Source organism: Apostichopus japonicus, chromosome 17 (assembly GCF_037975245.1).
Source record: "Apostichopus japonicus isolate 1M-3 chromosome 17, ASM3797524v1, whole genome shotgun sequence".
Lineage (NCBI taxonomy): Eukaryota > Metazoa > Echinodermata > Holothuroidea > Aspidochirotida > Stichopodidae > Apostichopus > Apostichopus japonicus.
In genome coordinates this window covers 36,473,770-36,501,201 of record NC_092577.1, presented here as the reverse complement: position 1 = coordinate 36,501,201, position 27,432 = coordinate 36,473,770, and the positions used below count along the sequence as shown (strand labels likewise).

Sequence of the window (27,432 nt, the reverse complement as noted above, 5' to 3'; positions counted from 1 at the left end):
CAACCTAACCGCCTTCTGAAAGAGAGCCAAGTTTGTTGCCCCTTAAATGACATATATGTTTAAGGTGGCATACTCCAGTTGGAGTCTATATCAAACCACCAGAGAGTTCTTCTTAGTAAAAAGTGCCAAAAGCAGCAGGATAACCCTTTTATTGATATGTTACCAATCAGGATCTGTTTTTTTTCTGGCTAGCATGCTTAAAATCAGGAATGCAAGTACTTGTGGTGCACAAATTGGATATATTGAGGCAATTTTAGACCCCTGTTTACAAATGACGTATAAACTGGATCGTGCTGACAAATATAATGGTATTAAGTTTACAATAGGAACCGTGGATATTTGTAATTCCAACAAATCCCAAAACAACAACTGGATTTGTTGGAATTTCACATATCCTCAGTTCTTACTGCAATCCCAATAGCACATGCTGCCGAATTATAACACGATCCAGTTTCCACTGTGCACGTACAAAACTGTAAGATTCACAGCAGCAACTGTGTTCTCTATGTGTATCGGGTGATTCATTTGGGTAAACCTGTCGATGAACATAAATGGTAAATACACGAGTAAATGTAACACGCAATGCAATATATATGTTGCACCACATTTTGACTTTGGGAACATTTAATTCCACTAGTCGAGTATGTTATTAACAACAGTTTCCGACTTTGTTAAAAATGTACTGTCGCATAATGTGTTTTTTTTTTCAATTTATTTATTTACAAACCCGTAACACATAATACAAAAGAATTAGCAAAAGGACTTACATAAGAAGCTCACAAAAAGTAATGAAGGAAGTCGTTAAGGTTACATAAATTGTTGTTTTGCTTAGAAATGAAATGGTGAAGGAAAAGTTGAAAGCGAAGCTTACAATTAAATTCGTGCACATCTGGGATTTTGTTATTCAACCTACAAGCATAAAAATACTTTTTAGCATGCAAAATTAAAAAGTTCACAGGATTATCCATATCACCAAAATCACCAAACAAATATCGGTAAAATTAAAAGTATAATTAATTTTAATGCAATTCGAATTCACTGCCTCCCAGAATCGCTCAACGTGACTACAATTATGAAACATATGTATTAGTGTTTCACTGGCATTCTTGCAAAATGAACAAAGTGGAGAATTGACCATTTTCATTTTATAAAGCAAGCTATTTATGCCTAAAATGCGATGTAGAAAACGCAATTGTAAATATGATACTTTGGGTTCATTCACAGACGTATAAGGAAGCCTAAAAATCTTATTCCAATCTATTTTCACAGGAAAATTAATAGCTTGCCATTTCATAATAGACGACGGGGGCGTGCAGAGACCGGTAATTAGCTTATTATAAACATTTTTGGTTATTTTATGTGTGCGCATGCACATACACTCTAAAAAAGCCCTGGTTAAAATACACCAGGATGGGGTCAAAATGTTACCAGGTTCCGGGTCAATATGCCACCTACACAATCCTGGTCAACTTGACCAGGAAATCCTGGTCAAATAAGCTTCACCAAGATCCTGGTTAATTTGTGACCAGGATTAATGGTCAGTTTGTGACCAGGATTAATGGTCAGTTTGTGACCAGGAATAATGGTCAGTTAGTGACCAGGCACAATGGTCAGTTTGTAACCAGGAAAAATGTCAGAGGTTTAACAAATTACCTGGTTCTTTATCCATAGCATAATCAGGGTTTTATTCATTATTTTATGAGACATCATTGTCAGATTGTAAATCCACCTCTTTATCAAATAACCTAGGCACAGGACAAAACACAGCCTATAGACTTCCCTGGATAATGCATAACAAAAGCATTGTAATGTGGCGTAGAACATATTCGGAACAACAAACTGAAACGCCAACAAGTAAATACGTGTACAAAATTTAAACAAGTACAAAAAGTAGAGGGTGTAACTATCTATTTGAAAACATCTTTAGTAAATCTTCAATAAACAAATAGTAAAACATGAATGTAAACGTAAGAGAATGTTTGATGGCAAGTGGTGTAAATATATACATAGTATAATCAGGCAAATGCATTCGAAGAATGAGAGGAATAATGGACGGATATAAAGAAGGTAAAACTTCTACTAGTGTTTGCATCATATTAATAAGTAAACATGTAAACTTTAAAACAACATTATGGCAAGTGTTTCACATACTTAAAGTACAGCTATTACTACTAAAAAAATAAAGCTAAAATTACTACAAAAAACATGGATAGCACACATGGTGAAAGATTTGAAGTTTAAAGTAAGCATATAACTACAATTAATTACTTTTAAAACTTTTAAGGAAAATAATGTTGTACTACCGCCTTTAGTCATCTTTTCTTAAAATATTCCAGCAGGAGTTGAATAGGGAAATCTTTTGAACTGCTGAAAAGGTTTAGTCATTATTATTCAAAACCCATAGAGAGCAATCAAATACAACGTAGGTTTCTTATACTATGATGAACCATACATGAATTTCGCATCACATGTAATTTTTGTGCTACAAGGATGTCAGATGTTGACCTTTGTTCCTTTTTGACATGGAACAATGAAAATTATGTACTTCAAACAAGTTTCGATTTCAGTATGATTTAATCATAGATCGAACTATTCATAACGGTTTCAGTTTGTCAAATGACCCTTGATTCCATGAACAGCAATACCATGTCTATGAAGTTTAAAATATACAACTAATTTTGATTTATCATGCTATGAGTGAAAATAAAAGTGTTAAGAAATTGTTCATGAACTGAAAAGTCTTGTCTATGTAAAACAAAAAGTATTATAAAGGACTAGAGGAGAAACTTGATGGACTGACCTGTCCCTAAGGTTGAACAATGAATACTAACTGAATACATAGTTCTGGTTTTTGACAGATAAGTACACACAAATTAAAAGCAACTTTACGATGTATTGAAAACTTAAAAACCTGTATGTATGACTGTAGATTCCTCTTGGAGACTGGTTGGAAGAATTGCTACAAATGTTGACAAAGATAGGCCAACTATGGTACTGTAGATAGGAAGAAAAGTTATAACAAACGAATGATATCCATGGCAAGTTTCAACATGTCACAAACCATTACAATAAAAAAGAATGAACAATAGTTGGAGATAAGTGATGATGTTTCAAGCTTCTGGCATCAGTCATCCATTCCTGCTATCAATGCAGCCCTCATTGCAATCACGGCAGGTGATGTTTTCGATTTGACTTTAGTGTCCAGTCCGTATAGAACCTTCTGGACAAACTCCCATGTGACCACACATTGCCATAGTGGATAGTGAAGGTCTAATACATATAACAACTTGAAGCAAACATCAAGAGCCTTTAGTAGGGTCTGCTGCTCTAATCCATGCCCATCCGCCACAACAAAAATTTAATGGGCAGCATCCCGATTAGCCATTATTAAGACAAAAGGCTGGTGGTTGTCAACTTCCTCCAAGTATTTGGGCATGTTGGTGCCAACCTTCAAAAAACAGAAAAAAAGCAGATTTAAATACACACTTCCTGGAAAAGAACACTTTGAAAAGTTTGAAGGTATGCTGCATTGGCCCCAAATATGCCAGATATTCAAATATGGTCACCTTCGGGCAAAATTTTAAAGTCTTTAACCACCCTGGAAGAAATTTACCTCACAAGACATTCAGTCATCTTTTTAAAAAAAGTAACTAGTCATGTCTATAAACAGACATGCAACCTTGTCTGTTGTAGCCTTATTTTTGGAAGTTCCTTTTTTATCCTTTAAAACAATAAAAAACTTGGAAAATAAGTCCATTAGGAGAGTTCGTTTACAACTTTAAACAAGGGAAGCTCCCCACTTTACCAGTTCCCACTACTGCCAGTACTATAAGAAAAAAGAAAAAAACATTTTACAGCGTAAAACTGCCAGTACTATAAGAAAAAAAAAAAACATTTTACAGCGTAAAAGAGCATCATGAAAGACTGGTTGCAAAGACCCAATTGGTCGAAGATACTGCATAGTCACTGCAATTTTCACAGCTGATAGTGTGTTTCACTACAAACTCATCAGTCTGCATGTCAATTGTTACAAATAACAACTGTTTCATTGATTTGTGACAACTTGAGTGTTACTGTAGAAGCCATAATAACTTACAGGTTGAAGATCCACAAAGGATTTCATCGCATCATCAATGCTGCACCTCTTCTTCCCATTTCTCCCAGATGGTAAAATGCAGGGCAACAAATTAAATCCAATGTTACTCTTATTTTCATCTGAAAAATACAGAAAATGCAGAAACCAATCTTTGAATAACTACTTCAGTTTTAAATAATGTTGACTCCGTTTTGCTTATCACACAACGCAAACTTCAGCTTGTGCATTTCTTACCTTTCTGTCAGCTGCAAACACCATTAGTTAATGTTTGAACGCTGCAACATACATGTATGTTGCAGCCTGCCAAAACACATCTACACACATGTGTACAAACATATATATGTAAATAGACCTGTATCTAGTTTCCCAACACAAGATTAAGATGTCATATAGCAGAAGAAGGAATATTAACATAATTTTGGGAAACATGCGGGTTAACATATTTTGGCATATGTTAACCCGTATTGTTCAGAGTCATAAAGTGACTTCATGCATCATCTTCACAGTGATTACTACTTTAATACATTGATTAACAATAGTTGAACAACAGCAAGTGTTGTCCTTTGGTGTACAATGTGTGCATCAATATCAACTTGGATCTACTGGTTTTGACTACATTACTGCTGTTTGTTATATTATAAAATCTTAAAGCTCCAATTTGAACTTCTCTCTGAAAGTATATTACATAAACAACTAAAAGCAATCAAACTATCATTGCAATTGCATGATATCTTGTTGAAATATGTTATGATAGCAATATGTACATACCAGAATCAAGCCTGTTTGATTTGACGTTGAGATATGATTGCCACTTTCTCTGCAGATCTGCATACTGCAAAACCTTTTCAACGAAGGGCAAGGTCCACTGCATCAAAATGTTATCTGCAACATTAGGATTAATTCTGCGAAATCCATCTCATTCTTAAAAAGAGAGGAAGAGAGAAAATGCAACACCTTCATACATGGGTTGTACAAGATATATGAAGCCTAGGAAGAAGTTCTGTTCAATGTTCCACCCACCTATCCACCTTTCATTCATCCGTATATCTTAACACAACACATATTTAGTCAAGAGAGAATGACAAAAAAATGTGTACTTTCTTTTGAGGGACAAGGGGACCTGTGAAGTTAGGTTGTCATAGCAAATGGGCCAATTTTTTTGGGATAAGCCTCTCAATTGCAATGTTGGATATTACTGGGTTGATTAATGGTTCAGTGGGAGGCCTGTTGTTATATTATTATTGGCCTGACACATACTGTAGTACTAGCCTAACTTAGTAACAATTAACAGTGGGGACTAACATTAGTATACGCTTAGCCATTAGTATCAGCAGGCCTAGCCTAATACTGTTAGGATATGCGTAGCCTATGCACAAGCTAAAGAGAGTTGCAATCGTGATATGGTAGTTGCTACAGTAGGCTAAATTTCTGTCGTCAAATTTTGCCAAAACAAACAAGAGTTACCATTTTTAGTGGCGGTTCGCTCCTTTTTACAGGGCGGCATAAGTCACAGCAACTGGTTTAATGTAGGTCTAGCCTTGGCATTGTCTGCATTATATTAGCCTTCGAACAGGACTGTGCAAAATTTAAAGTACTAAAGTAAAGCACAGCCATGTTCGACAGCTAGCAATGTGTAGGCTTATCCATTGCTAGACCTGTCATAACGTTGGGCCTAGCCCTTTCACTAAGTCAACTTAGTGTTAGCCCACTTTATTGGCCTACCGAACGTCTGTTAAGACAATCGCACGTATTTCAAAGAAAATAGGTCAAACCTTTCTGCATCACAATAATCAAAACAAACTTTACCTTCAAATATATCATTCAGTGATGATAGATTCCATTCTGCTAATTTTTCTTTGACAAACTCATCCATGGTTTCTGGCCTGATGTGAAATCTTTCGACCGACACTGTGCTCGTTACGAAAATCCCGCGAAGTTAGCATGTCAATTACGTCACTGAATTCAACCAGGAAAGTAGTTAAAAGTTAGAGCGTGATAAAATTCAAATCAGGCTAACCAGGATACGGGTTGGCTGCTAATATTTTAACCCCAATGGTGTCACTTTGAGGTAACCAGGATTATTTCACCAGGACGTTTTTAGAGTGTATTAAAGTTATTTTCACTCATTGGGAGCAAAACAGAATCATGGTACACCCTCCAATAACTAGGAATGGCGTGAATAATCCCAAAGTATGAAGAAAAAGGAAAATTTCTAATATATATTTTCGCTTGAAACGTGTTATATGGAATTACCGAGCCATCATTTTTAATGAAATCTTTCACATGAATTGTTCTGTGATTTAAAAGATTATACTAATTACTTTATTGTTAACCAATATATGACAGTTGTTTAAAATGATTTCATTACCATAATTACTGTCTGGATGATACCAATTAAACTCAGCCGAAGCCTCACACACTTCTCTGCAAAAAATATTAGAAATACAAGAAACTGCATCCTTATAGAAATTACATTTAAAAAGAAAAGCACAACCGAACTGTTTTAGATACAAATCAAAAAATATTTAATATTTAATGTTTTCTCTCTGAGGGGCTAAATACCGTTTTACCCAGCTACAGTTTAGACTTTTAATGAAATATTCAATATCTGTCATATCAAAGCCACACAACGTAAGCCACAGTAGATACTTTGTAATATACTTTTTTTTCAATACCTTGATGGTTTGCACTGAAGAAAAGGTCAAACTGTCGTCGATGTATACTCTAAGTACTCAGTTTTGGAGGTTCTAGCCACCTCAGCTCCCTCAATAATAATACGTTGCGATCTTGATAGAATGCGACCTTCATATTTTATGGTTTTATTTTCAAAAACAAATTTCCTTTATTTTTGGGGTTACGCAATACAGTCTTGCGGTCACATTTTGTAACAATGTCATTTACAGAACACTGAAAAGAGTTGTGCATGATACAGCAGTATCTTCGGAATATTTTGTAACAGAAATGTGTGAGTTTGAACTAATTTCATCAGTATATACAGTAAATAATATTGCATATAATGCACCCCCACCCCAAGGCACACCAACCTTTATTTCCGATATTATAATAGCACCGGCTTCGACGTTGTAGGACAAGTTTTGTTATGCAAATGAGTCTTTTGGTTTATAATTAACGGATTTAAAAGTGAAAAGAAGTCAAATGCCGTGGGTCGTTGTTTTGTTTCTGCATTAGAACTTTCTTTAAGCATTAAAGTATATGAATATGCATGCTAGACGTCAATTGTAAAATGACAGCATAGTTCATGTTGCAAAGACGTCATAAGTTACTTTTTTCCAATGAATATTTTTTTATGAATATTAATGAGTATGTGTCATATGAAAAAATAGTTTCATTTCTTCAGACGATATAAGACAGTTGTCCTCTATTTCAAATGATTTTAGTCTATTACAATGCAAATGTTTGCGTTGTCATGACCGAAGCGCCCTCTTTATCAAGCGTTTTGATGTAGAAAGGTGACACTTTGGCAACAAGTTCTGACATGTTTACTGATACAATGGGCATTGGCAGAAGGTTTGACACAATTAAACGAATAGAAATTGTAATGAGGAACACAAGTAAAGTGCTCTTACTGGGGGGGGGGTGGGGTGGGGGTGAGGGGATTATAAATAGGAACATTCGGAATAGATAGCTCTCTAGAATTTAAAGCACCAGATTACTTTTTAACTATCGGTGAGAGCTTTCGACGTATTTTCACGTTAAATGTAAACAAATGTAGAATAATCAAGAAAGGAATTATCAAGGACTGACCAGGGTAACCATGTGTTCAATAAAACGTTTTGGTAGAAATATTTGTTGAAAAAATCTTCATAACTTGAAACATGAGTAACTTTGCATGCTGTTACACGAGACAGCCGATTTGTAGAGGTAAGTCCATTCCAATAGAGCGCTTGGTAGATTTAACTTCTTATATCATTGGTAACATTCAAATAGGTCCCGGAAGGTGGTTTTGTTGATCAATCTCGAGGCTTTCTCTTCTGTCACAATCTTCACATGTCGGCAATAACAGTCTTGGCAGGATTTCTATCACATTTGCGTCGTACATCTGATACAGCCGCACCAAGCGTTTAAAAACAAGACTTTGGTGTAAATCGATCTACTTGGTAAATTCGTCATTCTTAAGGCCTTTGTCTATATATACCTCTTGACGAGAAGATAGTCTCTCCAAAGATACTCCCTATCATACTTCTACGTGGTTAAGACATGAACTTTCTTACCATCGACCGTAAGTGATTTCATATGTTGCCCAATACCATCCAGGGAAATTTCCATATTCTAGAAGAAAGGACACATTTCAACACATTTAGGTTTGATGTCTTGTAAACCCAAATAACCCAAAACGATAAAGCTCGATAAATACTGATGTATAGTATGAAGTTCTGTCTTACGGAGTAGGAAGACCTTATTTCATATATGCAGTAAAACCCAGGTGATCCGAACTGTTAAGGACCAGCAGTAATTTGTATGCAAGAAATTCGCATATTCAGCATTATCCGCTTGAAAATTTCACGGTACTTTTTCGTCACACTCGACCACGCTAGTCGTGTTGTACACATTATATATTCAAAACAAGGAACAAGACCAAGTTATTCTGGTTTATTGCTAAAAAACAGACGGAAGGTCACTTTTCATGTAACCATAAGAATTTTACAGTGGCCTAGGAAATTTTCCAAACTTAAGAGATCATATTGTGGCCCTCTGATTTCTGACGTGTCGGCTCGAAATATCGACATGTCATCTAAATACTTCGGGGTTCCTTCTCACAATCTCGAAATTTTCTCTGGTAATTGGGCGTTTAAGTCAAAATCTTAGCGTACTAAATCCAAATTTTGACTGTTTGTCTCGAATTGTTTACGTTAAATATAAACATTTCTAAATATTGTTATCCCTGTAAAAGCTTATAATGTAATAAGAAAAAATACTGTCGAGCATATGATAGTTTACCACTAAGTGACGACGTTACCATTTTGAAATTTTAACGTTGTACCCAACACTTCTTTAAAAAAGTCGAAATTTATACTGACTTTGGATGTTAATATAGTGTGACAGCTGCGTCGCTTGGTCCTTTAGACGGCATGTACTTGAGTTTCTAAAATTTTTAACCAAAATAAGTATGTTTATCTGGAGCGTGTTGTAGTTTGTTTGTTCTGGTATATAGTAACTGCTGGTGACGATGAACGGCGACATATTTTATGCACATATTAGGTAATCTGAAATTTATTGCTGGCTACACTGTAAAAAATTACTGTATAATTTACAGTAGTTCCGTAGTATAAAATACAATTGTCAACAGGTAATTCCAAAAACAGCCGGTGTACTGTATTCATATCAACTTTACGCGTACGACGTACGTATACGTCATAGTATGTACTGCACCGCCGCTAGCTAGCTGCGATACATAACGTGCAGGCGGGACATGCATGCTATTATATACACTCTGGTTGACCATACGTATTCTCTGTACCGGACCCCGTCGCATGTGTACTCGTACTCACACGTCGTGTCGACCGAATTCCGTTCACAGTCTCAGACTAGCTAGCCGTTATTTAAGGTAAGGAATGAGTTCAAATCTTTTATGAAATTGTCCCTTTCGATACGTACAAACACATCACTGATTTTTTCCGTATCGCACATATTTGGTGCAACAATTCACTGGCTAAATAGTAGCACTAGGCTAGGTCTATATAGCCTAGGCGACACACTGCATGACGCTGTTATCGGGGCAAACTTAAGCCTAGGCTTTTCTGCTCTGTTAATTGACTGTTTATACAGGTGAATTAGTGTGTTAGGCTATTCGTAGTAAGTTTTCCCGCCAAGGTGCGGCGTTGGCCTGTACTACTAGTACTACTAGTCTATAGTAAATATCACCCTTGCCGTTTGTATAAAGTGAAATTATTTCAAATTCAAACGATATTCTCGGTCTATTATATGAACTATTCGAACTTGAGATTTGGATTGAACTAGCTAGGCCGAATTCTACTTTGTCATACAGTATGCTTGACAAACTGGTGAGAATAATTTAATAGTATTAACAAATCGTAGGTTATTTCTAAGTTTCTTTAATATGCTAACATAGTAGTACTAAAGGAATAGTAGTACTAGTTTATCCATCACTAGCCTCTATCAGATCACTTGCATGCATCAATAAAATGATCAACCCATGTTAATTATCTTATTTAGGCTAGTTACAAAGGCTCAGAAGTCAGATGGTGAAATTTGAGAAAATAATTACAATAGGGCAGCGCGTGCTGACGTCACTTTTCAGCATTCACTGGATTTCTGCCGGTGAGCACACACATACCAACAGCGAGATAGCGTACAAATAATGGCTTTTGCTAAGTGAAAAAATGTTTCTTGACGTACTTGTTCCCTAAATCCCAAACGATAAGTGTTTAAGTAGCATATAACTACACAGATATTTGACATTATTTGAAGTTTAAACTTGTAAATAAGAATATTTTAGCTCTGTGGATCAAGCTAGGCCACAGTAACTCAGTGTAAGTGAACGTAGACCGTTTGTTTTCACTGGCTGATAGTACGGCAGGTTGGGTACAGTTGTCCTGGTAACAGCATTTTTCAAAGAAGTCCGCCCTGCCCTATAGTATTACTAACTTCAGATGGCAGCAGGTTGTCTGTTTCGCCCCACACGTGAGAAGCGTGCGCTAGCGCCCGGATGTAAAGTAAAATAATTTTGTAATATGTTAACAGGTTTGTAACATTTGGTTATCGGATCCTACGGATTCCATGGTACAATGTTGAGGGTTTGTGACAATAGTACTGTGGTATTAGTGAATTCAGGTTGTTCATAAATTTGAGATCAAAGGTCAACTAGGGGCCCCATATTTTCAAATTGCCTCTGTTCGTACAGTGTATGGCCAATTATAATGAAACTTGGTCACAACGTTCCTTGGGATGAGGGTTATGGGGGGTGTTCGGTTAATTAAGGTCAAATCGGGGTCAAAATAAGGGGGTCATCGTGGGTCATTCTACGTAATATTAATAAATATCCTAGTCTTCTCAAGATTTTGATGGATCATATTCAAAGTTGAACTGATGATTGTTGGATTGTGTATGGATAAGGTGGTGCCTAATAATTTTTGGTCAATGGTTAATTAATTACAATTAATCCCCATTCTTAAAAAAAAATCTGAGCTCACACCTCTTGCCAAATCTCCTTTAATTTGTCCCCCAGTTTCTGCATGTTTGTTTACATTTGTGGTTAAGCTCATGCAAAAACCTGGGGAGAGTTAAAGGAAAATCTTATTTGTTATTACCAATAGAGTATGTATAGTTGACTGTGTTAAAGTATAGGAGACCTTTTTTAGCCAATCAGCACTCGCCGATTCTAACAAGTCAAGGAGTCATTTTAACTCCATGGTACTAGAAGTAGAATGTAGCCAGCTAGCAGCTAGGAACAACTTTGGAAGGTGAACTTGTGAGTGAGGCAAATGTCCATTGTCTGCTCTGGTACAGAGGAGAAGGCTTACTATTATTAGGGTAGTTCAGTGGTATTGTAGGAGAGAGTGTGTACAAATTGCCCAGGATATTGAGGCAAAAACCTATGCAAAAAGAGGGAAGGTGGTTTAGAATAGAGAACAGTGTAAAAAGGGGAAATAGTAATTCACCTAGGGGCCATTTTATGAAATCACTCAAAATGAGTCTTCTCCGACAAATTTGCCCTGAAATTGGCTTGGCCCTTAAAAATTTTTGGCTTTTAATTTTTGGGGGCCTCCAATTTTTTGTGGAATCTGAAAACACGCCTTAAATTCTGTGGGCCCTACAGTTCCATGGGCCCTACATTTTTGGGGCTCTGAAAGGTATGAGTTTCTGCACCATTGATGCTCTAGTTTTAATTTATCACAACAATGAGTGCAAAATTTGCATTCATTGATGAAATAGGGCAAACTATTCCACATCATGGATGACAAAAGTGCTCCTAGCGTACAAATTGTAATTTCTGTGTGTATACCGGCTCTGCAGAATTTTGTGGGAAAACCTATATACCTATAGTATTATTGATAAATTTAAATTGATATATATATATCGTTATCAACTCTTTTCAATACGGACAGACCTCACACTGCACCTTGGTTTACAGAAAAAGTTCAAACGTACAATATTTTAATATACATCTCTCCCTAATGTGTCCATATTATACAGTTTATTATGATAACAATACACTCATCTACACAGTAATTAAATTTTTGCCTAATTCTTACAGGACATATCACACAGAAATTGATCAGGACTCCGAAGAACACAACTGCAGATTACTTGCTTGGATTACATGTAACTGTCGCCAATAACTAGTTTAGCAGTATTAAAATAGGAACATGTGCTCTACTTCAATTGCATAATGCTGATTGTTTTGGTTTGTGAAGTCATCCATATCTTGCAGAATGATTGATTCATGAAACACAGACCTACAAATATCAATAAACTATATATATTTAAACTATCATGGATGAAGTTTTCAAGTGCTCCTACTGTGAACAGCAACTTACAACAATAAAAGGTTATGTTAACCACTGTAGGTTTCACAGGAATGAGTGTAACAGGTCGTTTCCCTGTCCACGTGATGCATGCTTGCGACAACTTTCCACTTACTCTGGTTTGGTTAGCCATTTACAAAGAGACCATTCTAAACCAGCAGTTCATAGGCGATATAGAAATGTTGATATTCCATTACAGTGTGATATAATCTTCTGCAGACAAGTATGTAATGACATACCAGCTTTGTTGAAACACTTGAAAGAACACCTTGATGTTGGGGCTACTGTTCTGTGCCCATTTAACAACTGTGAATCATCATTTACAAAGAAATCATCATTCACGTCGCATTTGTCAAGGTGTCACAAGTCAGACATGACTGATCATATTCCTGCAGAACTCATTGCAATAGAGAACAATTTCGAAAATCAGGATGATGCTACTGTATATGCCGAATTTGATGCAAATTCTTTGGATGAATTGGAAGTTCTGCAAGAAACAGATAACGTTGAAGATTTGTTTGTACAAAATCTCCTACTGTTTTATCTGCAGTTAGAATCAAAATACCTGCTTCCTTCTTCAACTGTCCAGCACATTGTAGAACAATTCAATGATATACACAGCCTAGGTCAGACAGTGATTTTCCAGAAACTGTTGTCAAAATTGACTGATGAACTAGACATACCAGAACAAACTGCAAAAGAACTAATTAATGAAATGAAATCATCTGACCTATTATCCGAATGTAGCACCGGACCCCTGCGATCAGACTACATCCATAAATCAACATATAAAAAGAAATTTAATTATGTTGCACCGGTTCCTATTAAATTGGGTAGAAATGATAACAATAGAGAAAGAGAGTTTCAGTACATACCTATCAAAGATTCTTTGCAGAACCTATTCAAGAACAAGTCTGTTCAAGAGGAATATCTATATACCAAATTCCCTATGTATCATGGAAACCGTAGACCTAATGAAGAGGGAAAAGTATTTTATGATATAACTGATGGTGCTGCTTTCAAAGAAAATGCCTTCTTCCAGGACAATCCAAATGCTTTAAAGCTAATCCTCTATCAAGATTCCTTTGAGGTGTGCAATCCACTAGGGTCCAGCAAGAAAAAACACAAAATTCTTGCAGTGTATATGACACTCGCTAATTTCAGACCACACCTCAGGTCGAGTGTGAATCACATGTTACTAGTACTCCTTTGCAATGAGAATGATTTTAAGTACTTTGGACAGGAAAAGTTGCTAAGACCATTGATTGATGATCTGAAAGATCTTGAACTAAATGGTATTGACATAGCTGGCGAGCAGCATCCAGTAAAGGGTGCCTTAAGTTTTATTGCTGGTGATAATCTTGGATCGCATTGCATCGGTGGATTCGTAGAAAACTTCAGTAGTACTCCATGTTGGTGTAGGTGGTGCTCAGTTACAAATACAGAATTTCATGACAACCCATGTGCTGTTGGTCTCATTCGAAATGAAAACAATTATAATAGAGCATTGCAACATATCCAGGATCAGGACACGAGAATTGTACAGGGGATCAAGTTCGACTCCATTTTTAATGAACTGGAATATTTTCATGTATGTTCAGGTTTGCCACCTTGTCTTGGCCATGATCTATTTGAAGGGGTTCTGAATTATGATGTGGCACTGATTTTAGCTTATTTCATCAAACAGAAAAAGTGGCTAACATACACAGACCTGAATAGAAGAATAATGCAGTTCAAGTATCTTGGGTCAGATAGACACAATCAACCAAGTAAAGTTAATCCAAGTGGCGAAAACTTGGGCGGACAGGCAGTAGAGAATTGGTGCCTTGTAAGGCTTTTGCCTGTTCTTATTGGCGATAAAATTTCTGATCCAAACGACGCAGTCTGGCTGTTTTTTCTTCAGCTACATGATATGGTGGAACTTCTATGTGCTCCTAGTATTGATGAGGCTCAAATTGCTAATCTGAGTTTTCTTATCGAGGAGTACTTGGAGTCGCGTCACCGACTTTTTCCAGAGCGTAGAATGCGACCAAAGCATCATTTTCTAAACCATTACCCTATGCTGATACTGCAGTTCGGTCCTCTAATTCGAACATGGACTATGAGGTTTGAGAGTAAGCATTCATATTTCAAAAGATGTGTGCGTCATTTGCATAACTTTAAGAACTTGTGTCTTACATTGGCAGAAAGGCATCAACTATTACAATCTTACATGTGTGCTGGGACTTTCTTCCCTGTGGCTATTGATGCAAAACGAACAGTTCCATTACATTTAGAAACATATGCAGAAGCACTACAAGGGTGTATGAACGTACTTAATGCAACAGTTGCGGATCAAGTTACTTATGAGCTTACTTTTCGAGGAACAAAGTACAAAAAGGGGGATTACATTGTTATTGGTAAAGATGACAAGGGTTTATTGTTTGGACAGGTTCTCTTTGCAGTTATAAAGGACAACTCACAAGTGTACTTTGTTGCAAGGGTTCACCAGTCAATTCTGAACATGGACTTGCGTGTATTTTCACTAGAACCTACTGATATCAGTAAAAGATTTGTTTGTGTAAACAGCAAGGAGCTTCTTGATTACTACTCTCTGTCTGCATATGGAAGAAGAAATGCTCCTGTAGTCCCACTGAAACATGCTATTTCTTGTGGTTTTATATAGGAACTGTCCTTAAAATGATTGAAGACATCAAGTCCGCAATACGCGGAATCCTCAGTAACATCTCTGAAGATGAGGTATCCTCGATTGCAGCGCATCTGTGTGATGAAGTTGGGGTAGAGGGGCCTGACGACCTTGTCTTTGTGGAGTCTAATGATTTGTCTATGCTGAAGTCGATTCAGATTCGGAAGCTGATCCACGGTTGGAAGAAAAAAGAAGGTGTGTGAATCATTTACTTTTAAATTTCCTAGAAAGCTCAGATAAAAATACAGATTGATCGAATGCAAGCCTACTGTACAGTATGTATTGTATGCTATGTATTTACTATGCTGTTATGAGATATTTTCCAGAGATCAAATCAAAGATTTCCATAATCACCTTATCTTTTTTGTGATGTAACGATGGTTGACACGTCATGAGTGATTTAATTCATCCCACAGAACTAAACATGAACAGGGTAGGAAATAAGCGATGACTGATTGCGATTAACCCCCCTGAGCCAAAAATAGCCCTCCCAAGAGGAACAGGAGGGCGATATTGCCTATACATGCAGTGTACTACAAAGTGCAGTTTGGATCTAAATGCTGGGGCATCAGTCTCAAAACTCAAATTACCCCAAAGTTACACAAAATTCCTCTCCAGAGAGATGTCATGATAGCCTCATTAGTAATTACCTATATACCATAGGACGAAATGCTTTGGCGGCTTTTTTATTTCAGTTTTAATTGATATTTTTTCTTGATTTAACCAGTTTTTTATCTTGAGGTGGGCAAAGTTACCCCATGGGCAAGGCTGAATTAAGCTTGTGGGAAGCCTGGTGCCACTGTATACAGTATTAGGATATCATTTTTTAATATTTTTCATGATGGCATGTGTGTATGTAGACATACTGTTATGTAATTAACATATGTGCATTAAGTACCTGGGTAACTTTGGCCCACATATTGTATTTGTGGGGTATTGCAAAGTAGCACTCCAAGAGTTTTTTTTGGGCCCTATACTATATAAAGGTTTTGAAATGTAACTGGTACTGCCTAATAACTTCAACTTCGATATCTGGATAGCATGTCTACTGAATGTAATTTCATATCATTCAGGAAAAAATATGAGGGATATAAATTTTCTAGAGGCCAGGATAATTTCTGTGACAATTTTACTCTGGTTCGTCTCTACTATCATTCTGTATGGTGCAAACCAGCTAAAATACATTTTGAGTGGGAAAGTTGAAGTGACTGTAATTGTGTGTATTTTTATACAAAAAATACTTAATTTATTGAAAACTACTGTATGTATGTACATACATCAAAGTAACTAGTTTATGATTTACTTTGTTGTGAATAAATTGACAAACCTTGCAGGACATAAAACTTCCTGTAAGTAATACACACCATCTGGGTAATGGAGTTAAAATTTTGCAAGATTTTAATTTCCGGCTCGAAAAATAAAGCAATTCTTTAGGGCAGCCGGGCAGGGTGGTTAACTTCAATCCCAGATACACATACCATTATATAGCATGGGAATAGGTAGTCCTAAGTATGTCTGATTCTGATTGAAAACTTTCCCAAAAAATTTGGGGACAAATTTTTTTCGAGTGGGTCAGAGTTACCCTTCTAAGGTATACTAAGTGTACACTGTAGTGCAATGTGGAGCATTAAGCATTTCAGGCAAATATTTGCTCAATATTTGATGTTTTAGATTTGTCAGTCACTAGAGAGGAAACACTCTTAGCAGGAGTCATTTGGCCATCAATTAAGGTCTGTTGGTATCGCTAAAAATTGACTAGAAAATATCAATAATATCCTGTATATAGTTTTTCTCCTGTGAAATTTTGAGGAACCGGTACACACACGAAAATCAATATACATCAATAAAATATCGATGTTTACTATAATACGCGAAATTGTGCGGAACCGGTACATACACTATATATCGATATGGTCGGTATACCAATATTTAGGAGATACGTGAAATTTCGCGGAACCGGTACATACCATATATCGATATGGGCGCTATATATCGATGTTTTCTATGTATCGGTATGAGCAGAATTCAATATCGATAATATCCGTATGGGGTTCAATACTGGATATATCGATATATCGACGGACCTTACCATCAATTCACTAATGCATTCCTCTGTTATCCTTTACAGTGAGCTCATCTGATGAGTCAACTGAAGATCGTCCAGTTTCTTCAAGTTCTCACGCATCCTGCAGCGGAACATTCTCTCCGTCGGGTAGCATGGCATCCTCTCCATCCAGCAGCAGTGCGTATTCTCTGGAAGAAATTTCATCGCCAGGCCAACTCTCGCCATCACAGCATGCTAATTGGTCGAGGGGATACACAATTCCATGGACGAAATTCAGCAAACCTATGATGAAGTCCTTAGAAAATCAAGAAAGGCCAAAGCCATCTCAGCGGCGGGAAATGATCCGGATCTTGGTTGACGATCTACAAAAAATAACTCTGAAGCCAAGTAAAAGCCAACTGAGTCATATCGCAGAGAAGATTGTTCTGCGTTATCCTAAGTCATTTAAGGACGTGATTGGAAGCCAAACAATTGGTACCGGGTATGATTCCCTCCTAAAAAACATCCAACAAAGGGTATATAACCAGAATAGGAGGGATTCTGATAGTGCAAAAAGGCCAGTGGAGCCGGAAAATGCTGCACAGCCACCGACAAAGAAGAAGAAAACAGACCAGTATGGTTGTATCAACTTTAGTCCCCAAGAGCTGCCCACTGGGCAAACAGTAGAAATGTTGGCTGAAAAGAAGGGCCAGATGAAGGCTTCATTTCAGATTGGAGAGGACATTGATGCTGAGGGTATGCAACTTACCTACTACCTACAGAGAGAAGACATATTATCTGGGAAGTACTCCATCCCTGAACTCCAAGTAGAATGGCCCTATTTATTCGAGGAGGAAGGGCTAGCAATTCACTTCAAGGAACTTGTAGGAATGAATGTCAAAGAAGGTTTGGAGAAGGCATACGAGTCAAAAGGCAGAAAGGTCAGACACTTTATGCAGGATTGCGGGAAGCAGCAGCTTCAACGAACAATATGCAACATTGAACGCAGCAAAGCAGAGCTGGGGAATGATTCGCCCGAGGTTCCTGGTCTTGTCATTCTGTTAATGAAGTACTTTGGAGAGGAACCAGGATGCCTTGTGACTGTTATGGAGGTGAGTCAAACCCGCAGTAAACCTGATTTGCCCACACATGGTTATGCAATTGAAAAAAGTGCTATTGCCAGCAATAGACTTTTTTAAATTAGGCCTGCTGTCTGTTAACAATGCATATCAACCATAAAGGAACTGGTGTGAGGGTTGGGAAAGGGATCTCCCTGCCAGTGAAAATGGCATCTGGTGATAAAAACTGCCCCCTCCAAGGTCTTGTAAGTCACAAACAAAACAGGAAATATTGCTAGAATTATGGCCTCTGTCCTCTGACCTCTCTAAATGAAACCCCCTATTTCCCCTAAATGATGTGAAATTACATTCAGTAAAATGCTATTCAGATATTGAAGTTTGCAATTTATAAAGCGATACCAGATAAATAATTTCTGGCAGGGTTTTATTCAATATTTGCTCAGTGAGTAGTAATAATTTTTGCTCATCCAGCTCATCTTACAGTAATTTCTCTGCAAAGAGAACCGTCCTGCCCATTGTCAAACTTTCAAATTTATAACAAATGATGCAACATATATTTTATCGCTGTTGAGCGATATTATTAGTAAATATAGCTACTGACGTATTTGATCAATCTTTAATTAGGCTACAATATCATTGAGTTCCTTCAAAAAATACTATACATACAGTAGCATTACATGTGTCATCAACAATGAAAAGCCGAAATGAGTCAAAGTGCATGGTGGATGAATGTTGCAATGCAGGTTTACGCAAATTTGCACTGATGGCATACAGTGTTACTACTACTGCTCAGTGATTGATGCGATTTCTTGATTCTGGTGAATAGTTGAGGGCACTGATAGCAAAAGCACAATTGCACAAGCTACAATTTGGAACAATAAGGGGGTCAATAACTAACGGGACACTAAAGAAAAACATCAAAATGATTTAAGGTCACTAAGTCTGTAGGCTGCAGTGTATTTCATCAAAATGTTATAAGGTTCGTCAGAATCAAGGCCTTCTGTTTTGATTTACATTATTTCTCTTTCATTTAATTTTCTATTTCAGCCTACAACCACCAAAGATGATGTAGACAGGCAGAAGGATCTTCCAAACACTCCATTCCTGATTGCTTGTGGTAAGCACTCTATCTGTAGAATAAGATTGATTTTAACTCAACCTTTTGTCAACCTAAAGGCTGTATTGAAAATTCATGAGCTAATACGAAATAATATTTACTGAACTGTTTCAGATCACTAATAAAAAAATCAGACCTAAAAATTATTTCGAAGCTGTGACATGCTTCACTTCAAATTGAAATGAAAAGACAACAGGAGGACAAGTTCACACAAGGTTGCAAGATTTGATGGGGGTTATTTCTTGCCAATGGCGAAAATAATTTCTGCAGGCATGTGGGTGTGTGTGCGTCTATGACACTTATTGTAAGCATGAAATCTGGGGAATATCATCTTGTGGGACTGTTATTAGGGGTGTACCGGATAGTTCATACTATCCGACCGGAGATCTGGCCGGATAGTTCGTACTATCGGGTAAAATCGGGTCCGGCCGGATCTCAAAATTTTGGATCGGGTACATCCCTAACTGTTATTATACTTAGCTTAGGTTCCCCACTTGGAGTTCAAAGCCTAGTTTTTTATGTTGTTTCAAGGTCACTTGAGGTCAGCAATCAATACAGTAGCCAAATCCATGCAAGAATATTGCAACTGCAGCAACCTAAAAGGATAAAAAACAGACTACCCAAAAGGAACAATATACCCAGCTGGAATCTCAACACAAATTTGTTCTTGTTGAAAGGAGGTGAATGAGAAATATATTTATTCACTTTCAGGTGAGATGTTAACTGCCAAGAAATGGATGCTGGTTATCGACCGCCATGTTGTTGCTGACAATATTTTGTCATTCCTGTCTGCCCTCGGAATGCTGTTTTCAGCCTACTACTGTTTCGGAATAGAATATAATGAAGGAGCACCTGCAACTTTGGACTTTTTTCAAAGGTACAGTACACTCAGTATGTCAATAACCATGCCTGAATGCATTGAAAAAGAAAAATTTGACCCATCATTTGAATATGAGTTAGAATAATGCTCATTTTCTTAAGGGGATTTTGATTACCTGCAAAACCTTGTGGGTGGAATCGCATCGTCTACATCCATGAAAGTTGGTTTACCATCAAAACAAAACTGTGTACAACAACACCTGATGCCTGGTTTGTCAGGTGCTGTCGGACACAATTTGTTTTTGCACGCAAAACTTTTGCGTGTGCCTTTGCTGTGTGCATCCGCAAGTCGGAAACTCATCCGCATTTGTGGGTGCTGATGTCAAGCTTTGGGTAATTGTATTTAACGACAAATTTACGGAACATAACAGATTTCCAAGATAATATCACTAGCTCATACAAGCATCATGTTGGTCAGGGCTATTTTGATTGCGCTGCATCCATCACTCTTTCTATCACTCAATCTCTCAACAATTGTTCATAAGTGATCTCATGCATATATCTTTTGATGGATTTTGACAAAGTATTATTCTGTACACTATTATATCTGTCCATTTTTGTCCATTTTTTATTCTTCAATTTTGTAGGTGTTTCTTGATGATAAATCCGGACAAAGGATTGAAACTCAAGAAAGGATATGGCACCCATCCGAAAGTACTCTCTTTGATCCAGAACGTCAGTGACTTCGAATGGGCTCTGTAGTGACAATTGTGAACATTAACAAATAGTAGCAATCAGTGATGGCGCTAAGCAGCACGATTGCAAGATTCCCGCACTGTTCTTGCCGATCCCGCATTGGCGAAATCGTCGGGGGGGGGGGATTTTCCCCCCTTAAAAATATATATATATTTTTTTTTGGGGGGGGGGTGATGCTTGATTTTATCAGCTTTTAATTTGTACTACTGATGCTCAACTGTCATTTGCTAATGCATAAAACTAGTACAACATCATTTTATGTCGAAGAAGTTTAAATTTACGCTCAATTTTAGTATTCCCCCAAAATTTTTAAAATCCCCCCCAAAAAAATTCGGCAGGGGAGATTTCCCCCCAAAATTATGATCCTTGCGCCAACACTGGTAGCAATTAGTTATAATCTCACAATTTTGTGTAGTAGGTTTGCCATTCAGACATTAGTTCAGCCGATATAGAATTCCATATGTGTTTTATTGTCTAAAAATGCCCAACTGTGAAGCATGAGACTTGGCTTTGGATTGTAAGAATTGATTGCAAGAATTATTTATACTTCAGAAAAATTGGGGCCGACTCCATTGGTCACTACACCCATTTACTCTAGCGACCCATTACTGATAGATCGGCTGTTCGCAGATTCAGAATAGGTTATCATATTCAGGGCTCGACAAAACCGAAGGCTTTTGCCATCGTGCCCTTCCTTTTTATTGAAAAAAAGCTGTCAGTGTCCCCCAAAATATTACACCACCGACGGCACAAAATTCTGTGATACCGTTTTGTTTGTGCTGTCGGTGCCCTTTTAAATGATTTATTCACCTAGCCTAAAGCGTCTCCCTGTTCTCCCCGGAAACCATGAGAATAGGATCAAATTTCATTCCCGCAAATCGTTGTCTTATTGTACATCACGCTTTCCTGTTTCCCTTCTCATTTTGACCACATTCTTATATTCTGTGAATAATGTTCCTTAAATATAGGAATAGGGATTTAATAAGTTTTGCAAGAAACAGAAAACATTGAAGATACGTTCGTACAAAATGTCCTTCCTCTGAGACATGGAGATTTGAGGTAACGAATGAGGCAAAATGTTATACTTTTCTGATGTATTTGTTATTTTTTTCTTGGGGAGGGGGTTAAGGGGGAAACCACTAATTTCGGGGGGACCCGAGATCCATGCACCCGGAGGTGGGGGGCGGGGTTAGAGAGTGGCCGCCCCTTGAAATGTGTTGCACAGATGTAACATCGCCACTTATATACTGGCCCAGATTAAAACACATGGCCATATGTAAGACTGGTGTTTTAATGATAGTAAGAATGTAAGCACAGTTACAGGTATTCATTTAAAGGTTCCAATAAAGTTGTAATAAACTATTTCCTTGTCTTTTTCCATTTTTGAAAATTTACTCTGTTTTACCCACAGTCTAAATTTGACTACAGAAAAAAAGCTAAAATTCCTTACTTAAATATATAATGGTCATTTGTACATGTTTCATGTTCAAGCATTTCATTTTTCAAGTAGCTCAAAGGTCATTTGCGAAGGTCACATTGTATGCCCTTGATCGAGTAAATATTGTATCGCTAACCAACTGGTGAAATACCACTGCCATGGAAATAGGACCTGTTAATTTTCCAAATTTGTTGTGACCCTGCAGACAATCAATTGTGAATATTACATTTTTGTGTAAATTAATTACAGTAATGTGTAATTTATTGTGAAATTGGAAAATTTTACATTTCAAAAATGTGAATATTACATTTTTTGGTAAATTCATCTACAGTTTATTGTTAATTTCACAGTTTTCATCTGTATATATTACATATTGTTGTAAATTAATTTACAATAAATTGTTAATTTTACAGTTTTCAACTGTAAATATTGCAGTTTTTTGTAAATTCATTTATAATTTATTGTTAATTTCACAGTTTTCATCTGTATATATTACATATTGTTGTAAATCAATTTACAATAAATTGTTAATTTTACAGATTTCGACTGTAAATATTGCAGTTTTCTGTAAATATCTTTACAATAATTTGTAATTTGAATTACCAAAAATGGTAAAGTTTACAGTTTTTAACTGTTTTTTAATTTACAAGTGATTGTAAAATTTGCAAATTATTTTTGGCATTTTAGCTGACAGCCATTCCACTGTAAAATTTACAATTTTTTTTTTACAGTGTACTAACAATGGATATGATTTGCTGATAGCATTTGTTGGAGGAACCCAAATGCAGCAACGGTATCCTTATAAGGTTATGTTTACCAGTTTAAGTAAACATATTATTCCCATAGCTAATATCATCTGAATATTCATGCAGTTTAAGTTGCGTTGACAAAGGAAACTGACTATTTGATTGGAACTCACTGCAACTAATTAAAATACCACAGATAAGCATCCTCATATAAGAATCCACTTGCCGAAGAATTTGCCATTAAACAGACAACGCCATATTCCCAGCTTTCACATCCGGGCTGTATCTGCCATGGAAAATCTCGCTCATCGATAATAGCATTACAGGTAGGTTTGATATTTACTTCACTCTTCACATCGATCAGCATTCAAAAGTATACATAATGTTTAACAGCTAAACGACAGCACGAATCAATGTCTGACAATTATTCTTATTCAATTTTTAATCATAATTGTTCAAACTTCTCGAATATGATTGGCATGTGCTCCTCAGCTGATCGTTCATAAACCTACGGATAATGTACGGTAATCTCATCGGTGAATGAAAATAAGTTGAAAACAATGTATCTCGGAAAGCTTGATCCCAGTCCTAGCTATCTGCCTAAGCTAGTTCGAAGCAAACGAATCAGATCAAATATGGTACGGTAAGAAGCCCTTCTGTGTAAACATTTCTTGGGCAAGATGATGCCAAAATTTCTGAGAAAGCAAACTTTCAGCCTGAAGTATACTGACAAGGGTGCGATCAACAACGCTTACCTCATTTAGTAACGCTGGCATTAATGTTATTAATAATATTGCGTTAAGCGGACATCAAGGCCAAATATGCGTAATGTTAGTAATAGTACCCTAAGAGCAGCGATTCAAGGAATCGAAACAACGAATGACAGTTATACAACCTAGTTGACAAGCCAATGTCAGAACACTGTGACGTCGATATTAACACTTACGTAACGTCTAACTGCTAGGTCTATGCATGATGTTACTGATCAAGAATACAAAATGTATTCAAAGAAGTGGACGTTTCAAAGCAACAATAAACGTCTGATAAACATTGAAGTCATTGAAGCCATTGTACAAGAAAAGTTAACTAACCTTTTTTCTTCCTTGGTGGAATTGTGTTTACGAAAGTAAATATATAACTTGGCGTAGTATGTATAGTGTACTATACTAAGAACGTATCCGTAGTACAAGTCAATGAACGTAACGCAATGCACTCACGGCGATATAACCCAATCGTTTGATGCACTCGGCCTACGGCCGCGTGTATTGTTTGAGTTATACTATTTCCCCTGCATTATCCAGTGATAAACGCCGTGGACCGTTGATTAACCCTTAACTACATTTTGTGTTTATTAGCATACTATTTTTACTATTATTATTCAGAATAATAAAAACAGCATTATTTAACTGATGTAAACACTTTGTAACTAGATATATATACGAATACATTATTACAAATGGCGCGTTGTTGATTCTAGGAGTGATACCTGTTAGAGTCACACGTGAAGGCTCGGTGACAAGTGAATATATAACTTTATAGTTAAAATCTTTAAGAGTGAATTCCGAATAAATAAAATTCTGCACCGAAGAAGGTTAATGAATTCTTTTTGAAATCGATTATTATATTTCATATAATATATTATAGAACCTTGGGAAGTGTTTCAAAATTTGCAACCTTTACATCTTAATTCTTAGCTGGCCAATGCAACGAATACCATTGTCATGTGATCTCTGCATCGACAAATGTCAAGCTCATATCTGAGAGATGATATTAATGTTCAACATATCCACCATGGACTTTAATCAAACTTTACAGAGATATAACTCCAGCCGTTGATATCGTGTAATGCTAGAGTGGTAGGAGCGATTTGCTATGTTGTCACAACTTCCGTGGGATAATACAAAATGGCACCCTCTAGCGCCCCCTCTGTTGCGACCCCGGGTTTTTCCTTTGGCCTTCAAAGCCGATAAAAATAAAATTTTAGATAGATTCAGGGAAGTAAACTCAAAGGACCAAAAGACTACTGAGAGGTTTCTGAAAGTTAACAAAACGATATATTTACAATGATACGATCTCTACTGATTTGTACAAGGATTATTGGTACTAGAAATTTGGAATATTACAGACAGATTTTACAATATTATACGGCCGTTAATTTTTTAAAAGATTACTTAACTTATCTTACACGGCGCGTGCCGGCTCTCGGTTCCTTTCGTAGCTGTTCTGACCTCCTTGCGTCACCAACAACGATGTCGGGATTCTCCCTCGTAGGCTGGTATCCCGTGACTTGGTCAGGAGCAAAACCGTTCCCCGCTGGTCCGATTCGACTCAACGTTTGTATCCCAAGGATGGCTTCCTCCTGGGTGAACTCCGAAAAACTCTGCCGAAGTCACGCCTGTCCCGGTTAAACGACGCACCAATCTTATAAACAAACAGTCCACCGGTTCCTGCGTCCGTCCCCTCGATTATTAATCTTTTATCTCAGATGAATTTCTTTCACAATAGGTCGGAAAAAAACTGAACTCCTCATCACCGAAAATATCTCTTCTTATACATAGCCGGGTTTAATCTCCCGAAAGTTCTTTTCCAGGAATCCTGACGGAAAAACATCGAGAATCATCCATGTCTCGAAGATACGACTGACAGTTCAACGTTCATTGGTCGACGATATCCGTTCACCTGCTAAAAATAACTTCCCGTATGTTCTGGAAATTTGTACTCGCTAATACCGAATAGCGCCATCATTTCTCGTAGCTTCCAGAAAAAACGCACAAGTTGTCAGTCACGACGAGTGACCTACTTATCACCCTGACCAGCATATACTGAATACACGTACAATGAATAAAGTCGTTCGTGACAATTACTCCCCCTTTAAGATAAATATTTTAAATATTTCATCTATAAATGGACGTGTATGCAACTTTAAATTAAACATAACTAATGAATATTGATAACCATCTCAAAATACTCAAACTAACAATTCCATAAATGTCAATCATAAATGTATGATAGCATAACAACAATCAATAGTGTTACAATCAACACATCTACATCTGATTAAGTGAATGAATAACCCGCTTACATTCGGCTCATATAATCTGCACCAACATTGTACTTTCCTTTGATTGATTCTAGTCTGAATCTATACTCTTGTAGTACTAATGCCCATCTCATAATTCTTGAGTTTAGCAACTTCGCTCTATTTAAATAAGTGAGTGGTTCGTGATCAGTCTGTAAGACGAACTCACTTCCGTACAGATATACATGAAATTTCTGTACTGCCCAAACTAATCCCAGGCATTCTCTCTCAATCACTTAATAATTTCTTTCCCTCTCCAATAACTTTCTACTAGCATACGCTACAGGAAATAATTCTCCTTCATGTTCCTGTAGTAGGACTGCACCTATCCCTACATCGGATGCATCGGTCCTCAGAACAAATTGCTTATTTATATCAGGAAGCCTGAGAAGGGTGGACTAATAAGCGCTCGCTTCAGATCATTGAACGCCTTGTCCTGGGCGCTTCCGCAAATCACTCTATTGGGTGAACCCTTCCTCGTCAGGTCCGACAGTGGGGCAACTAGTGCAGAGTAGTTTGGTATATAGTCTCTGTAATACCCCGTGAGACCAAGAAACGACCTGACTTGGGTTTTCGTCTCGGGTTTTGGAGCGTTTTTGATTTTATCAAGGGTACTCTGCTTCGGGCCCAACTTCCCGTTTCCAACTGTGTGGCCCAATAACTCCAATTTAGTGAACCCTATTTCACACTTACCCGGACGAGCTGTCAGTCCGCTCTCTCTCAACGTCTGAAACAACAACTCCAAACACTCTACATGCTCATCCCATGTCTCGGTATGAATCAAAATATCATCCAGATAATTGACAACATTTGGCACATCCCTCAAAATGGTTCTCATCAACCTAGTGAAAACTGCCGGTGCCCCAACCAATCCAAAGGGCATCGTTTTAAATTGCCATAACCTATCTGGTGTCACAAAGGCAGTCTTCTCTTTCGCTGACTGTGTCATTTCAACCTGCCAATATCCCTTCGTTAGATCGATTCGACTGAAGTACTTGTCATTCGACAATTCCGAGAATATCTCTGTCATGGTTTGCATAGGTTCAGCTTCATACGTGGTTACTT

The 27,432-nt window shown here is 37.2% G+C and overlaps 3 protein-coding genes across 7 annotated transcripts in view; 2 read left to right on the top strand and 1 right to left on the bottom strand.

Annotated features, from left to right (window-relative positions):
* Window positions 1–27,432, top strand: part of LOC139954872 (interferon-induced very large GTPase 1-like) — a 297,255-nt gene that overhangs the window by 17,155 nt on the left and 252,668 nt on the right. The window lies entirely within an intron of this gene.
* LOC139985026 (uncharacterized) lies at window positions 1,892–6,210 on the bottom strand. Its single transcript, XM_071999205.1, has 4 exons — window positions 5,903–6,210; window positions 4,865–5,017; window positions 4,097–4,215; window positions 1,892–3,448 (listed from the first exon to the last, which is right to left on the bottom strand). The coding sequence occupies exons 2-4, from the start codon at window positions 4,965–4,967 to the stop codon at window positions 3,359–3,361; spliced, it is 312 nt and encodes a 103-aa protein (XP_071855306.1). The 5' UTR covers window positions 4,968–5,017; window positions 5,903–6,210; the 3' UTR covers window positions 1,892–3,358.
* LOC139954868 (uncharacterized) lies at window positions 9,346–21,956 on the top strand. 5 transcript variants are annotated; one of them, XM_071954837.1, is made up of 6 exons: window positions 12,552–14,717; window positions 15,269–15,484; window positions 17,418–18,445; window positions 19,460–19,529; window positions 20,241–20,406; window positions 20,996–21,956. In XM_071954837.1, exons 1-6 carry the CDS (start codon window positions 12,572–12,574, stop codon window positions 21,108–21,110), a joined length of 3,741 nt encoding a protein of 1,246 aa, XP_071810938.1. In that variant the 5' UTR covers window positions 12,552–12,571; the 3' UTR covers window positions 21,111–21,956. The 5 variants fall into 5 exon arrangements, 2 of the variants coding, with proteins under 2 accessions (XP_071810938.1, XP_071810939.1); XR_011788217.1 differs by lacking the exon at window positions 20,241–20,406 and having other exon boundaries at window positions 19,447–19,529; window positions 20,996–21,124; XR_011788216.1 differs by lacking the exon at window positions 20,996–21,956 and having other exon boundaries at window positions 19,447–19,529; window positions 20,241–20,380.

Coding starts and splice junctions, on each gene's coding strand:
- LOC139954868 (XM_071954837.1), top strand. CDS start 12,572: ATGGATGAAGTTTTCAAGTGCTCCTACTGTGAACAGCAACTTACAACA. Junction 14,718..15,268: donor ATGGACTATGAGGTTTGAGA/GTAAGCATTCAT, acceptor GGTTTTATATAG/GAACTGTCCTTAAAATGATT. Junction 19,530..20,240: donor TCCATTCCTGATTGCTTGTG/GTAAGCACTCTA, acceptor ATTCACTTTCAG/GTGAGATGTTAACTGCCAAG.
- LOC139985026 (XM_071999205.1), bottom strand. CDS start 4,967: ATGCAGTGGACCTTGCCCTTCGTTGAAAAGGTTTTGCAGTATGCAGAT. Junction 4,216..4,864: donor ATCAAACAGGCTTGATTCTG/GTATGTACATAT, acceptor TGTATTTTTCAG/ATGAAAATAAGAGTAACATT. Junction 3,449..4,096: donor CCTTTGTGGATCTTCAACCT/GTAAGTTATTAT, acceptor TGTTTTTTGAAG/GTTGGCACCAACATGCCCAA.